The 15,845-nt window shown below is 52.1% G+C and overlaps 1 protein-coding gene and 1 long non-coding RNA gene across 8 annotated transcripts; one reads left to right on the top strand and one right to left on the bottom strand.

Annotated features, from left to right (window-relative positions):
- Nucleotides 1–544: 544 nt before the first annotated feature.
- Nucleotides 545–10,273, bottom strand: LOC136312608 (uncharacterized). The gene is made up of 3 exons (XR_010727022.1): nucleotides 9,796–10,273; nucleotides 3,975–4,222; nucleotides 545–772 (listed from the first exon to the last, which is right to left on the bottom strand). It is a non-coding gene; the product is annotated as an uncharacterized lncRNA (long non-coding RNA).
- YIF1B (Yip1 interacting factor homolog B, membrane trafficking protein) lies at nucleotides 4,047–14,510 on the top strand. 7 transcript variants are annotated; one of them, XM_066242218.1, is made up of 10 exons: nucleotides 4,047–4,175; nucleotides 8,364–8,602; nucleotides 8,684–8,788; nucleotides 8,990–9,068; nucleotides 9,178–9,235; nucleotides 10,280–10,435; nucleotides 10,515–10,608; nucleotides 11,555–11,701; nucleotides 12,513–12,670; nucleotides 13,068–13,569. In XM_066242218.1, the coding sequence occupies exons 1-10, from the start codon at nucleotides 4,124–4,126 to the stop codon at nucleotides 13,102–13,104; spliced, it is 1,125 nt and encodes a 374-aa protein (XP_066098315.1). In that variant the 5' UTR covers nucleotides 4,047–4,123; the 3' UTR covers nucleotides 13,105–13,569. The 7 variants fall into 7 exon arrangements, with proteins under 7 accessions (XP_066098315.1, XP_066098311.1, XP_066098316.1 ...); XM_066242214.1 differs by having other exon boundaries at nucleotides 12,513–14,510; XM_066242219.1 differs by lacking the exons at nucleotides 12,513–12,670; nucleotides 13,068–13,569 and adding an exon at nucleotides 12,457–12,492.
- The last annotated feature ends 1,335 nt before the right edge of the window (nucleotides 14,511–15,845 follow it).

Genomic DNA, 15,845 nt, shown 5'->3' with positions numbered 1-15,845 from the left:
GGACCGGGGAGTCGCGCCCCAAGTCCTCCAGGCCATCGCGCACCACTGCGAAGTTGTGCTCTGCATCAGGGTGCGTGGCTGAGGGGACAAGGGGACAAATTGACATCCAGTCCTCCTTCCACTCGCCAAGTCATGAGCTCTGGAGTGGGGTTGCGTCCGCCGGGAGCGAGGCCTAATCCACAAAGAAGGACACCACAGGGGCCCTCACGGACAGAGCGGGGATCTTTAGATCTCCACCGATCTTTGCTTGCTCAGTGTCCACTTTGTGCCGGGCGCTTTGCTGGGTGATGTTGGTGACACAGCACTGACCAAAAACAGTTCTGGAAACTGCCCTCAGGGGGCAAAAGAGTGACAGTCCAGACAGAAGCATAGGCAGAGTGACCAGGGATGGGATGGCAGATGCCTAAAGGACTGTGTGGCCCAGAGGACCAACGGCCACAGCTTTTGGGAGATCCGGAGAGAGCTTCTATAGGAAGGAGATATCTGAGGTGAGACATGAAGGATAAATAGAAATGAGCCAAGGTTTCTTTTTTTCCTTTCCATTTATTATTTATTTATTTATTTATTTATTTTAGGTGATTGGAGGGAGACAGTGAGGCAGACTCCAACATGCTCCTCGACCAGGATCCACCCGACCGGGATCCACTCAGCACCCTATCTGAGGCGTTGCTCCAGTGCTGAGCTGTATTTAGCGCCTGAGGCTGACTGGGCCTGGGACCAACAGAGCTTTCCTCAGCTCCTGGGGCCACGTTCAAACCAATCCAGCCACTGGCTGCAGGAGGGGAAGCGGGAGAGAAGAGGGAGAGGGAGGGGAAGAGAAGCAGATGGTCACTTCTCCCGTGTGCCCTCACCAGGAATCGAACCCGGGACCTCTATAGGCCCAGCCAACACTCTATCCACTGAGCCACCAGCCAGAGAGCCAGAGCTGTTCGTTCTTTCTTTCTCTCTCTCTTTCTTTCTTTCTTTCTTTCTTTCTTTCTTTCTTTCTTAGATTTTTAGTTATGGATTTTACAGACAGAGGGTGGGGGAGTGAGAAGTATCTACTCATAGTTGCTTCACTTTAGTTGTTCATTGATTGCATCTCATATGTCTTGACCTGGCAAGCCCAGGGTTTCCAACCAGCAACCTCAGCATTCCAGGTCGACACTTTATCCACTGCACCACCACAGATCAGACAAGCCAAGGTTTCTTTTACAAGCAGAACCACAGATCCATACCTCCATTAAAGGAGTAAATGAGAAAGCAATCAATGAACAACTAAGGTGTTGCAATGAAAAACTGATGATTGATGCTTCTCATCTCTCTCCGTTCCTGTCTGTCTGTCCCTATCTATCCCTCTCTCTGACTCTGTCTCTGTTAAAAAAAAAAAAAAAAAAAAGCCCTGACCTGTGGTGGCGCAGTGGATAAAGTGTCGACCTGGAATGCTGAGGTCGCCGGTTCGAAACCCTGGGCTTGCCTGGTCAAGGCACATATGGGAGTTGATGGTTCCTGCTCCTCCCCTCTTCTCTCTTTCTCTCTCTCCTTCTCTCTCTCTCTCTCTCTCTCCAATAAAAATGAATAAATAGCCTGACCTGTGGTGGCGCAGTGGGATAAAGCGTCGACCTGGAACACTGAGGTTGCCGGTTCGAAACCTTGGGCTTGCCTGGTCAAGGCACATATGGGAGTTGATGCTTCCTGCTCCTCCCCCTTCTCTCTCTCTCTCTCTCTCTCTCTCCCTCTCTCTAAAAATCAATAAAATATTTTTAAAAATAGAAACTGGGAGAAAAATGGAAAAAAAATGAATAAATAAAATTTTAAAAAAAGGCCTGACCTGTGGTGGCACAGTGGATAAATCCTTGACCTGGAATGCTGAGGTTGCTGATTTGAAGTCCTGGGCTTGCCTAGTCAAGGCACATATGACAAGGAAGCAATTTGCAATTAAAGTGAAGCAGGTATGAGTTGATACTTCTCGCTCCCTGCCCTTCTCTCTCCTCTCTCTGTAAAATCAATAAATAAAATCTTAAAAAAAAATTTTTTTTTTAATGGAGTAGTGCAAAGCCAGTGGTTGTGGCCATGCAGATTCACATTGAATTCGGGCAAACGGTAAAGGAACTGTGGAGCCGGAAAACTGTGGCCCGTTCTGTTTATTAGAGCCTTGCAACAGCAGACGAGCAAGCAGGCAGGGAAAGCTGCTCCTCTCTGCCAGGGCTGACGATCAAACAGATGGGAAAAAAACCTTCTCTGGCAAACAGTAGCCAAAAATGGCCCCTCCCAGTGGCGGCAGGCAATGTGCAATATACAATCTGCCGCCCACAAGGCAAGCACCTAAAGCCTTACATAGGCTATAAACAGGTAGTGCTGCCCTGTGCTCATGCACCAATCAGGCAAAGTACAAGCGAGCAAGCCTAACACACTTGTTTGCCCAACAAGTAGTCACAAAACTGGTAAGATGTGCCTGACCTGTGGTGGCACAGTGGTTAAGTGTGGACCTGGAGTGCTGAGGTCACCAGTTTGAAACCCTGGGCTTGTTGAGTCAAGGCACATACGAGAAGCAACTATGAGTTGGTGCTTCCTGCTCTTCCCCAGCCCCTTTCTCTCTCTCTCTCTTTCCTCTCTCTAAAATCAATAAATAACATCTTTAAAAACCAAACAAACAAAAAACCTGGAGGCCCTGGCCAGTTCGCTCGGCATGTGGAAGTCCTAGGTTTGATTCCCAGCCAGGGCACACAGGAGAAGCACCCATCTGCTTTTCCACCCCTCCCTCTTTCCTTTCTCTCTATCTCTGTCTTCCCTCCTGCAGCCAAGGCTCCATTGGAGCAAAGTCGGCCTGGGTGCTGAGGATGGCTCCGTGGCTTCCATTGAGGTGCTAGAATAGCTCTGGTTGCAAAGAAGCAATGGCCCCTAGTGGGCTTGCCTGGTGGATCCTGGTTGGGCACATGTGGAAGTCTGTCTCTGCCTCCCCACTTCTTGCTTCAGAAAAATACAAAAAAAAAAGCATACACAAAAAACCCTGGTAATGTGTGACTCATGTAAAGCCAAAGTACGTACTTGCTTTACTAATAAAAACATATTCACAGAAGAATTTAGAAAAGAGAGAAAGCTGAGGATGAGAAAATGGTGGTGGCGCCCAAGGGGCAGATCCTAAACCAGAGGTGCGGAAGAGGAATGGGGGCACCTCACAAAGAAAGCCTGCAACTAAACCAGTCCTCATAACTAGAGACCAGAATAATCCTCAAGGTTCCCAGAAAAGACAATGTCTCAGAGGAAGAAAGGGAAAGCCACAGTGACGGAGGCATTTGCTGACATCCTTCCGGAGTGCTATCACTGCCCAGAAGTCACTTCTACCATTATCTTTGCCTGGGATAAGTGAAGGAGAGTGAGGGACAGAAAAGGGGAAGCGGAGGGGGAGGGAAAGGAGGAGACCGAGTGAGATACATGGGAGACTGAGGGACAAAGAGAGAAGAGACTAAAGAAGCCTAATTCTCAGGGCTTCTCACTTGCAGGTATGCCTAAGTGTAGTATGAGTTGCTGGAGGATGTAGCATGTTTTTGGAGGGCTGGGAAAGACAGGTCGCAAAGCAAATCATTTTCATGATATTGTGGGAAAATGTCTAAAGATACCTTCCAAGACAGCGACACCTTGGTTCTTCCCACCTAACTTGCGGAGTGTCCTTTTCTCACTTTAAACGTTCAAGGCCTGCCAAAATTGTATAAGGGTCAGGACACGAACCATTCCGCTTAGCCCCCAGGGACAGAAATGGATTTTTCCTTCCCTGCTCCACACCCTTCCCTGGCTCCCGCTTGCTCCCAGAATCTGTCTCTAGACCATCTGTCCATAGAAAACTCCATTTCCCATCAGCCTCTTCGCTCAACACCTATATTTCCCATCGTGCACGACACCGTCTACTCCTAGGATTGTTCCCTGCCCCGCCCTCCTGCCGCTCGGGGTTTGACTCGCCTTACGTCACTGGCCTGCAACCCTAGTCTCTTACTCACTGCCAATTCCTCCAAGCCTCCACGAGAGGGCGCAGCCTCTGAAAGATCGCAACGCCCATTGGTTGTCGCGTCGCCGGTAGGACGTGGCTACGGGAGCCCGGCGGGCACATTTCGAATTGTGGCCGGGGCGTCGGCGGCAGCGCCTTAGGATGCACCCGTCAGGTTTGGCGGCGGCGGGGACGCCCCGGCAGCGTAAGTGGCGTACGTGGTCGGCAGAGGAGCGGGAGGGCGGTTACGTGGCGAGGTCGCTGCAGGTCAGAGGTCACGAAGTCAGGGATCTGGAGCTTAGAGGTGTGCATCACGTAGGGATGCCAGCTTCGGGTGGGGGCACGTTGGAGTCGATTCTTTAGGGAATTATTTTTGAAGAAAATAACTTTGGGCGGGATATTGTATGAAGGGCAGAAAAGCGCGACTTTCATTGATGTGCAGTAAGAGATCAGCTTGCCCCTTCCCGGTCCGTGGCCATGGGCTATCGCCCATGCCTTAGGACAGCGTTCATTGCATTACGTGAGCCAAGAGGGCCGGTTATCCCTCATTTAAGATTTGAACCTCTGTTTATTGGGCTTTTAATCTCCTTTTTTCCGTCTTTGTGAATTTGTATCTAAATTCCTCTTCATCTCCGTGAGTGCTGGTATCTCACTGAACATATCTTGCCTCGGCTGCCTTGTGCCCGACTTTGTGCTGGAATGTGAGTACCTGGTAGTGTAGCCAAGATAGCACTGGGCCTTGTTAACTTACAGCGCAGAGCTTAGTGGGAAGACAGACACTAAACTTAAAAACAAACAAGTCAGTCAGGTAATTTAGAGCCTAATTAGGACCATAAAAGAATTGAGAACGTGACCAGGATGTGTTGAGGAGGCCTCTGTTTTGAGGGAGGCGGTGCGATGCACTATTCCTCCCTTCAACCATCAATAAGGTGCTTGGCTGTCCCTGTGGTGGGCGATGCTGGAGATACAGCAGTGCCCAGACATGTTCCTGTCTGAGACAGAACAGGCTAGATGAGAACAGCAGCGTTTGCAGAGTGCTTATAACTGGGATGGAGGTGTCAGTGAAGCCTCCTGGAAGAGACACATCTGATAATGAGGAATTAGCCCAGAGAAGGGGATTTGTGGTGAGAGAGAAAAGCATTGGAGGCCAGTGATCAAGTAGACAACTGAATATATATCTAGCAATTGTACGTGCTCAGAAGATGAAAAAAGAACCACTGGATATTATGAGATAGAACAAGGTGGGGTTAGTGCTTTATATTGAGGAGTAAGGAAGGTCTATCTGAGAAGGAAACATTTGAGCTGAGGCCTGAGTGCTACATTGGCAGTTGTTAATCATGGGAAGGTGTTCCAGGGTGATGGCTTGCATGTTCAAAAGCCGGTGGATAGAGCGTTGGACTGGGACACGGAGGACCCAGGTTCGAGACCCCGAGGTGGCCAGCTTGAGCACAGGCTCATCTGGTTTGAGCAAAGCTCACCAGCTTGGACCCAAGGTTGCTGGCTTGAGCAAGGGGGTTACTTGGTCTGCTGTAGCCCCATGGTCAAGGCACATATGGGAAAGCAATCAATGAACAACTAAAGTGCCACAATGAAAAAGTGATGCTTCTCATCTCTCTCCCTTCCTGTCTGTCTGTGCCTCTCTGACTCTCTGCCTCTAGAAAAAAAAAATTATTTTGGGTGCCCACTGGAGAGAAGGTGCTCACTGGCTGAGAATGGACAGGAGGACCCAGAAGGAAGCCGTTTAAGTCAGGTGTAAAATGACACAGTCTGAACAGGAGAGGTAACATTGAGACATAGTGGGCGAGAATTAGCGATTGGTTGGTTGGATGCCAGGCAGAAGAGCAATCGGGTTTGGAGACTGAGGTCAGGCCCCTGGTGCAGCCAGGGGGCATTGCCAGGAAGTGGCCCACCTGGGTCTGGCTATAGAAGAGAAGTGGTGACTAGAGACAGAGCCCAAGGCACATTGTCATTCTGAAAGCTGTGGGTGTGCATGAGATTGCCTGCGGTGAGAGGCAGGAGACAGGGCAAGGGTGGAAAATTGGGTCACACAATTTCAGGAAGCTGGAAATAAGTCACTGATTGATTGAGGGACAGATTGGGAGATCATCGACTCCATAAAGGCAGAAGTTTTTGTCTTTTTGATCACTGCTGCCTGCAGCAGAGCCTAACACAGAGGGGTGCTTGATCGGTGTTTGTAGGGCTCAGACAGGACAGAGAAAAGGACAGTACAGTGTCTTGGAAGCCAAGAGAGCAGAGCTGGAGTTTGGCATCTGGGGCAGTGCGTCCAGTGCTGCAAGGACTTGAGAGTTGGAGGGAGAGGAATAACAGCCTCAGCCTGGTGGTGCAGAGCCGTCAGGAGGCTGGGGGGAGTAAGACCCCAAATGCCACTGGCTGAGGGGGGTGACAGGAAGGGAGGAAGGGCTCACAGCAAAGCTCCCAGGAAGTGACTCTTCAGGCCAGAAATGGAGGAGGGAAAAGAGAAGTGGAGTTTGAGGACAAGTGGGCCAGGACCACTGGTGCTTTGGGATTGAGGACACCTGAGTTGTTTTTTTAGCTACAGAATTGAGAGAAAGAGCTGAGGGGCTCGTAATTGATAGTGGGTGCCAGGTCAGGGACTGAGCAGTTTATGAGCGTCACTTCGCCTTGGACTGTTAACCTCATTCTACAGAGGACAGAATTATGACTTAAAGAAAGTTGGGCCCTGGCCGGTTGGCTCAGTGGTAGAGCATTGGCCTGGCGTGCAGGAGTCCTGGGTTCGATTCCCGGCCAGGGCACACAGGAGAAGCGCCCATCAGCTTCTTCACCCCTCCCCCTCTCCTTTCTCTCTCTCTCTTCCCCTCCTGCAGCCAAGGCTCCATTGGAGCAAAGTTGGCCCAGGCGCTGAGAATGGCTCTATGGCCTCTGCCTCAGGCGCTAGGGTGGCTCTGGTTGCAACAGAGCAACGCCCCAGATGGGCAGAGCATCACCCCCTGGTGGGCATGCCGGTGGATCCCGGTCGGGCGCATGCGGGAGTCTGTCTGACTGCCTCCCTGTTTCCAACTTCAGAAAAAAACAAAAAACAAAAAAAAGACCTAGAGAAATTCATGATGCGGGTCATTTGACTCCTACCCCATCCCATTGTAAAACTACCACCTGTTCCTGTGACCACAGTGGCGCCTGGCACATAGGAGCTCAGTTAATATGGCTGCAGCGATATCACTTATTGATTAGGAGTACCTGACCCTGGAGCCAGAGTGCTGGGTTCAAATGGGCCCTCTCCATATTCCTGTCTCCTTTCTGTTCCTCACCCCAGCGCAACTAAGCATACCTCCAGCAAGTCCTTGCCCTCTTGCCTCCAAAATCTAACCAGAATCCCCTGTCCCTTTCCCCTCTGAGCCCACCCTTCATCCTGGTCTCCCACCTGGACCACCAACAGAGTCCTTCCTTCTCTCCACACCCCCACCCCCAACATGAAACCAGAGGGACCTTTTTTAAAAACTTGAACCCTGGCTCTGCCTCATACTGTCTGTATGACTTCGGGCAAGGGCCTGAACTTCTTTGGGCCTCACTTTTCCCATCTATAAAATAGGGGTGGTAATAGCATCGACACAAAGAGGTTGTTGTGAGGATTAAATGAGTTAACTTTTGGTGTTTAGAACATGGCCTGATTTGTAACTAGTGCTCAGTTGGTGTTGAATTATAGTAATACTAGACAACTTGGATTAGACTCCTGCTCTTCACTCACTCAGTTTGGCACTTTGCACAGGTCATTTAGCCTGCCTGGGCCTTGGTTTCCACATCTGTAAAATGGGGTCGGCCACTGATTCATTCATCTGGTTTCTGTTAAGTGCTATGTACAGGATTAGCCATGATCAAAAGATCTCCACATTTGAGGACTCACGTTTTTGTGGACAGACAAGAAACAAAAGTAAAACTTCTAGTATCTCAGCTGGTGCTGAGTTCTGTGGATATAAAACAAGCAGGAAAGGGGGCTGGGGAATGCCACCATGGGAGGCACAGTTATAGGCAGGAGTGGGGCAAGCCTGCACTGAGCCAAGACTTCCAGGTCAGTGAGCCAAGAGGGCATCCTGGGAAGAGCATTCAAGCAGAGGAACAGCCAGTGCAGCAGCCTTGAGTTGGGGGCATGCCTGTGTGCTCAGTGAGCATTGAGGCCCATGTGGCCGGAGCTGAGTGAGGGAAGAGGGATACAGGCAGAGGCCTTGTTTATGAAAAGCTTAGTACAGGATTCTGTGCACAGTAGGCCCCAGTATGTAGTAGCTATCAACGTCATCATCCTTGTTATTTGGATAGATGCACTTAACTGGCTGACCCTTCTGACGTGAAAACGAGTGCCCCACAGTGGCAGGGTGGGAGACAGTGCACTCACAGAATAAATGAGGTTTCCATCTCTCTCCCCCTGCAGCCTCGAAGCGGAGGATCCCTGTGTCCCAGCTGGGTATGGCTGACCCCCACCAGCTTTTTGATGACACGAGTTCGGCCCAGAGCCAGGGCTATGGGGCCCAGCGCGGGTCCAGCGGTCTGGGCTACCCTCCAGCCTCTGCCTTGCCCCAGACTGCCTTCCTGGCTGATCCTGTGTCCAACATGGCCATGGCCTATGGGAGCAGCCTGGCTGCACAGGGCAAGGAGCTGGTGGATAAGAACGTGAGTGGGCTGGGCTGGTGGGAGTAGGGGGAAGGCTGGGACCACAGGGCCAGGGCTTCATGTGGAGCTCTGCTTTCCCAGATTGACCGCTTCATTCCCGTCACCAAGCTCAAGTATTACTTCGCTGTGGACACCCTGTACGTGGGCAAAAAGCTGGGCCTTCTCTTTTTCCCCTACCTGCACCAGGTCAGAGTACCACCCTACTGGGGTGACCTTGGCCTGAGAGGGAGACAGCCTCTGAGGAGGGGGCGGTTGGTCGGGGCGGAGTCAGAGGCTGGTGGGGCAAGCATGAGCGGCAGGGTGGGTGATTTGCGCCGAGAGGGCCTGGAAGCAGGGTGGAGGAAGCCCAGCTCTAGGGTCAGTCTGCTCCCCCCACTGTCCCCACAGGACTGGGAGGTGCAGTACCAGCAGGACACACCAGTAGCCCCCCGCTTTGACGTCAACGCTCCTGACCTCTACATTCCAGGTTTCACCCTCCTCCCTCTGGGTGGGCATGGAAGAACAGGGGTTTGGCGCCTGGAGGCCCGGGACAGGCCTTTTCCTCTGACCTGTGTCTGTGTGTCTGCCTCCCACAGCTATGGCTTTCATCACTTACATCTTGGTGGCTGGCCTGGCACTGGGGACCCAGGATAGGTAAGAAAGGAATTGAGTGGGTGGAGTGGCATGGGGCTTGGGGGGCTGAGAGACAGTCAGGAGTGTCTCTTGGTCCCCCCTCTCAGAAGAGCCTCACTGTGCTCCCATTTGGCCCAAGACAGCTAGCTGTCAGCGTCTCGCTCTTTCCCACCCACTTGTGGCACCCTGTGCTAGGTGGTAATGCTCTAAACCCAGCTTTTCTCTTGGCCTCCACCACCAGACTCAGCTTCTTCCTCACCCTCTTCTAACCGGCTTCCTTGAGCCCACACATCCCCTGCACCCCAACTCCAGCAGCAGTCAGGAAGGTCTTGTCTGAGAGGCAGGCCTGGCCATGTCCCACCCTGCTCAGAACTTGTCCATAGTTCCCCCTGTCCCCAGACCAAGTCTTAGCTCCTTAGCTCCACACTGCGCTGTGAGGCCTTTCTCTGTCCCTCTGCACTCTGGTCCCCTCTATCCTCCAGAGCACCTGGCACTGCCATCCCAGGGCCTTTGCACATCCAGTTCCCTTTGCCCAGGAGTCTGTTCTTCCCTACATCATCACCCGCTGAGCACTTGCTCACCCAAGATGTCACCACTCCAGTGTCACTTCCTCAGAGAAGCCTTCCCATCCCCCAAGGCTGGTCACGCACCCACATCTTGCTCATAGGCTCCTGTTCATTTCCTTTGTGGCACTGAAAATAATTGTCACTTAAATAAGTTTTAAGGAGCTGGGGATATGACAGAGACCAGGTTCTTCTTTCCCAAGCAGCTCCTTACACTCAGGCTTCAGTGCCGGTGCCCCCTCCCCTGGGAAGCCCTGACACTCCTCCCCACTCGGTCAGGCACCTCCCCTGCCCTGTGCTTCCCCAGTCCCAGCCTTGACATGTCCAGACTGTCGCCAAAGACAGGTCTGCCGTTCCTGGAATGGTGCTTCCATGAGGATAGGGCCCAAATCCATCTTCATCACTGCTGGGTCTCCAGCCCCACCCAACACAGGCTGTCCCCAACTGGATGTTTAGGGAGGATCTGAGCAGGGCAATTGAATGACAGTTTGGGTGCTGGCAGGTTCTCCCCAGACCTCCTGGGGTTGCAGGCCAGCTCGGCGTTAGCCTGGCTGACACTGGAGGTGCTGGCCATCCTACTCAGCCTCTACCTGGTCACTGTCAACACCGACCTCACCACTATCGACCTGGTGGCCTTCTTGGGCTACAAATACGTCGGGTGAGTACCACCATCTCCCCCACTACCAGCCCTAGCCCAGGGCCTCTTCCTCAGACCAGCCTTCCTCTCTTTCCCCCAGGATGATTGGCGGGGTCCTCATGGGCCTGCTCTTCGGGAAGATTGGCTACTACCTGGTGCTGGGCTGGTGCTGTGTGTCAATCTTTGTGTTCATGGTGAGCTGGGGAGCATGAGGTGGAGGAAACAGGCCTCTTGGGCAGAATTGGGGTCCCCTGGAGGCATCCAAGCAGAGGATGTCAAGTGGGAAGTTTAGACCAGAGCTACATTGCTGAACTGAGGAGCCCTGGAGTGGGTGCTGCAGCCTGGGGGTCAGGAGGGCTTCCTGGAAGAGGGGGTGTGCGATCTGGGGCCTGAAAGAAGAGGGGCCAGCCAGACTGCTAGAGTGGGTGGGCGCTGACTCTCACCTCGCTCTTCCTTACATGGTGGGCTTTCCTGCTAGAATTTCCTTTAGGATGAAAAAAGTTTCAACACCCCCAAAGTAGCTTGTTTGAGGTCCGTTAGTGGAGGTACTGGTTCAGAGCACTAGCATCCACTAGGCCTGGATCTGACCCCAAAAGCTTCGCTGGATCCCACGCAGATCACTTCCTTTTCAACTTCAGTTTCCTCTTTTGTAAAATGGGGCTGATGATGACTGCGCCTGAGGACACTTGGAGGACTCAGTGCGAGGAGCAGAGGGACAAACCGGTGGCTGGTGGGCCACATCTAACCATCAGAGAAACTTTGACTTAGATGTCATTATTTACAAGATTTTTAAAAAGGCATTCTGGCTTGTGTTAAAAATTATTATTTGGGCAACACAGTGGAAAACAGCAAGCAGAGCCTAGCCTGGCCACCCCGTTCTGGGAAATTGCAGTGCCGTTCCTCACCTCACTAGGGGGCTGTCTGGGTTTGAACGCTCACATTTTCTCACAAGGCCTGGGGAGGAGCATCTGTTAGCTTTGGGGGAAGCCAAGGAGCCCCAGAAGCAGAGACTTGAGCCCTGCTGCCCCTGTGGAGGGAGGGAGGGAGGGAGAAAGTGGAAGCTGCAGGGGGCAGGGACTGAAAGTATCCAGGCTACCTACCTGGCCGAAGGGACTCAGGGGTCACCTTTACTGGCCCCAGATCCGGACCCTGCGGCTGAAGATCCTGGCGGAGGCTGCGGCTGAGGGAGTCCCAGTGCGTGGGGCACGGAACCAGCTGCGCATGTACCTGACCATGGCTGTGGCGGCGGCACAGCCTCTGCTCATGTACTGGCTCACCTTCCATCTGGTACGGTGAGGGCGGCCGGCCCTTCTCTAACTGCTGCTCCTGGAGGCTCATCTCCCAACCACCTGCCAGTTCCTGCTTGCTTGGTCCAGGTGCCCCCCCCCAGCCTGAAACCCTCCTGCCCCCCACTCAGGTGCTGAGCTCCCCATCTGCACTGGCCACCCCCTAGCAGGTGGCCTCTGTTTCAGAAACAATAAACTGGTGGGCCCAGTGCGGGTGACCTCTCCTTGGTGGCTGCGCGACTGCCCGGCAGGGGGCGGGCCAGGCTGGGGAACGGGTGGGGGTTGGTCACCACTACCTGCAACCAGGAAGCCATTAGGAGGCCGAGAGGTGTAATGAGCCAAGCCTATGCCGCTCAGTGGGAAGCCTTCTTCCTCTTTTTCAGCTTGAGCTTGACCTGCCGGGCAAAACCTCCGTGTGTCTGAGCCTGCAGAGCGGGGCTGCGGGCAGTGGGGGTGGGAGAGGGGAGGGTTCCTTGGTGACGGAGTTGCCCAGGTTCCAGGCTGGCCTCTGCCCTGGCGCACCAGGGCACCCACTTAAGAGGGGCAGACCGTTTACTTCTGCCTCCATGTCCGAGTTGCTGGAGCTGCTAGAGCTGCCGGGGCTGAGGCTGTGCTAACTGGAAGTGTACCAGAGTCAGGCCCAGGGCCCTCCTAGGTGAGAGCCTAAGCTTGAGGCCCGTCAGGCTCTGGGGTCAAAAGCATGCCACTCTGCCACACTTCCTCCTAACCCCTCCCCACCTGCCCCACCCCTGGCAGGGTGTACCGACTGAGGGGTAATTTACCTGAGGGTTAGCTGCCGCTGCTTCTGACAGACACTGTACTTGGGGTCGCTCACCTGGCTGCTCGGAGCTGCACTCCAGGGCTGCCGAGAGGAGAGGAGGATGGATTGGCACAGCGAATGTCCCCTGAACTTCAAGATGTCTGCTCCCAAGAGCACACCTGCCATGGGTCGAACTTTACGTGGCGAGAGGTGTGTCGGGAGTGAGGGTGGAGGGAAGGAGCAGGACCTGCCCGCTCAGGGAATGCTGAGGTTTCCCACCGGACCTTTGTTCCGAGTTCTCAGCTCCGACTCGGCCCCTCCCCAGCACCGCCCAACTTTCCCTCTCCCTCTGTGGCCAAGGGGAGGGTGGACAGTTTGCAGGACAAAAGAAATCCTGCCCCCACTCCAGTCTTGGCGAGGGAGGTGGAGCTACAAAGATGGGGTTGGTGGTTGGGTGGGCAGTTGCAGATTTCTATGGAGGGGCTAGAATTGTCATCAGCTCCCCAGAAAGGGTCAGATGGCTGCTTTTTGAAGTAACAAGAGGGAAGGTGGCTCCCCGTGGTGTGCCAGGAGAAAGCTATCACTCCCTGTGCTTATTGTGTGCCAGGCAGTGTTCCCAGAGCTTCACAGATGTGTGTGCCTGATGAAAACCAGTCTAAAAGAGTGAAGAGCATGAGCTTGCAACCAGCCCGCTGAATCTGAAGCCCAGCGTGCTACTTAACAGGGCGGTGATCTGGAGAAGGTTGCTTCACCTCCCTGGGCCTCCATTTTCTCATCTGTAAATGATAGGTACCATGTGATTCTTCAAGGAAAGAATCGGAGGGATTAGTTTCCTAGACCTGTGCCTGAAACAGTTCATGAAACAATGTTTTGGCTTTTAAAGATAAAGGGTACCATATTCCCCCATTTATAAGTTGCACCTTTTTTTGAAAAATTTGGGGTCTAAAAACTGGATGTGTCTTATACAGTGGTTGTAGATTTTTTTACTTGCATTTCCTGTTTTTTTGCACTCATTGTTGAAGACAAGTGATTCGTCATCAGACACAGATGAGGACAAGCTAATGGATGGGAGTTTTGACAGTGATGAGGAGTTGTATGAATTTTATGGTGAATAAAACTTGAGTTCAGTAACATTATGTAATACGTTCTTTCCTCCAAATTTCGGGCCCCCAAATTAAGGTGCATCTTATACATGGGGGCATACAGTTACTATCCTTATTTTAGATATAAGAAAACTGAGGGGCAAGTGAACAGACTGGAGCTGAGATTCACACCCTGGCAGTGTGGCTCGGCTGAGGTTGTGCCTGGCCCCTCCATCTCACCCTGGAAGGTGCTCAGAAAAGGGGCAGCCAGTGGAAGGCAGTCTTCCCTCCCCCACTGAGCTGGGCCCAGGCCAGGCTGAGGGAGGAGCTGCGGCTGAGCCATCTGCTCCCTTCACTGTCAGTCTGTGTCCTTGTGAGTCTCCCTCCAGCCCAGCCACCAGCAGCTGGGCAGCCTGTACCTACCCACAGCAGTGAGCAGGCAGCGGCAGGTGTCCGGGGCCTGGGGATGAGATGAACGTGGAGTCATCAGCCTTGTGCACTCAGGTCTCTGCTCCAAAGCCCATTCCTTAGAGAAGCCTGCCCTGACTGCTAGTTCCACACGGCCCTGTCAGTCTATCACCTCTCCCCTGCTTGGTGGCCAGCAGAGCCCTTGCTTACCACTCTCTGAAGTTATATTTATTCTCATTCATTCTAGCAACATATATTTATCGAGTACCTACTATGTGTCCAGCACAGTTGAAGTGCTGGGGGTACAGAGGTGAACAGAATTTCCAGCCTCCTAGAATTGACATTCTATAGGGATACAAAGTAGAATGTATAAAATAAAAATAAAAAAACAACCCTGGAAACTAAAATGCCCACTGGTGAATGGCTAGGTAAAGTGTGATATATCTATACAACAAAAAGGATGAACTGACACATGCTACATCAGAGTGGACCTCAGAATCACGCTAGGTGAGAGGAGCCAGGAACAGGAGATTGCTGTGCGACAGCGTTCATGTGACGTGCTCACAGAGGCAATTAGAGAGTGGGTTAGTGGTTGCTGGGAGCTGAGTGGGAGTGGGGATTAACTGTACATGGATAGGAGGGATATTGGGGTGTGGAGGGGAAATGTTCTAAAACGGATTTGTGGAGGCATTTGCACCACTTGGTAAAGTTCATATTAAAGATTGCCTGACCTGTGGTGACACAGTGTATAAAGCATCAACCTGGAATGCTGAAGTCGCTGGTTCTAAACTCTGGGCTTGCCCAGTAAAGGCACATATGGGAAGCAACTGAGTCGATACTTCCTGCTCCCCTCTAACCCCCAATTGCTGTTTCTCTCTATCCTCTCTATAAAATCTAAATCTTAAAAAAAAAAAAAGTTATTAAAGATCAGTGAATTGTACATTTGAAAGGGGTGAGTTTTATGTAATTTATATCCCAATAAAAGCTATTTTTAAAAAAGTAATATGGTACCCAAGTTCAGGCTCATCGGCTTGAGCGCGGGGTTGCTGGCTTGAGTGTGGGATCATAGACAAGACCCATGGTCACTGGCTTGAGCCCAAAGATAGCACTGGCTTGAAGCCCAAGGTCACTGGCTTGAAGCCCAAAGTCGCTGGCTTGAGCCCAAGATCACTGGCTCATCTGGAGCAGCCCCCCACCCCCGGTGTAGGCACATAGGACAAAGCAATCAATGAACAACTAAGGTGCTACAATGAAGAATTGATGCTTCTCATCTTTCTCCTTTCCTGTCTGTCCCTCTCTCTCTCAATAAATAAATATCCAAAGATGAAACGATAAGCCATGCAAGCATATGAAGGAAGAGTGTTCTAGGCAGAGGAAATGTCAAATGCAAAAGTCCTGAGGCAGGAACGTGCTTGTGTATTTGAAGTACTGCAAGGAGATCAAACTAGAAGTGAGAATGGAGGAAAAGAAAAATGGGGAGGAATGGGAAGCACTGTCTTATAAATGAACAGAGACAGGGACAGACAGGAAGGGAGAGAGATGAGAAGCATCAGTTTGTTTTTTTTAATTTTTATTTATTTATTTATTCATTTTAGAGAGGGAGAGAGAGAGACGGGGGAGGAGCTGGAAGCATCAACTCCCATATGTGCCTTGACCAGGCAAGCCCAGGGTTTTGAAATGGCGACCTCAGCATTTCCAGGTCGACGCTTTATCCACTGCGCCACCACAGGTCAGGCCGAGAAGCATCAGTTCTTTGTTGCAGCTCCTTAGTTGTTCATTGATTGCTTTCTCATATGTGCCTTGATTGGGGGGGGGGGGGGTTCCTCCAGCTGAGCCAATGACCCCTTGCTCAAGCCAGCGACCTTGGGCTTCAAGGCAGCAACCTTTGGGCTCAA

Source organism: Saccopteryx bilineata, chromosome 9 (assembly GCF_036850765.1).
Source record: "Saccopteryx bilineata isolate mSacBil1 chromosome 9, mSacBil1_pri_phased_curated, whole genome shotgun sequence".
Lineage (NCBI taxonomy): Eukaryota > Metazoa > Chordata > Mammalia > Chiroptera > Emballonuridae > Saccopteryx > Saccopteryx bilineata.
The sequence above is the reverse complement of the archived record's forward strand: the minus strand, read 5'-3'. Positions and strand labels throughout refer to the sequence as shown.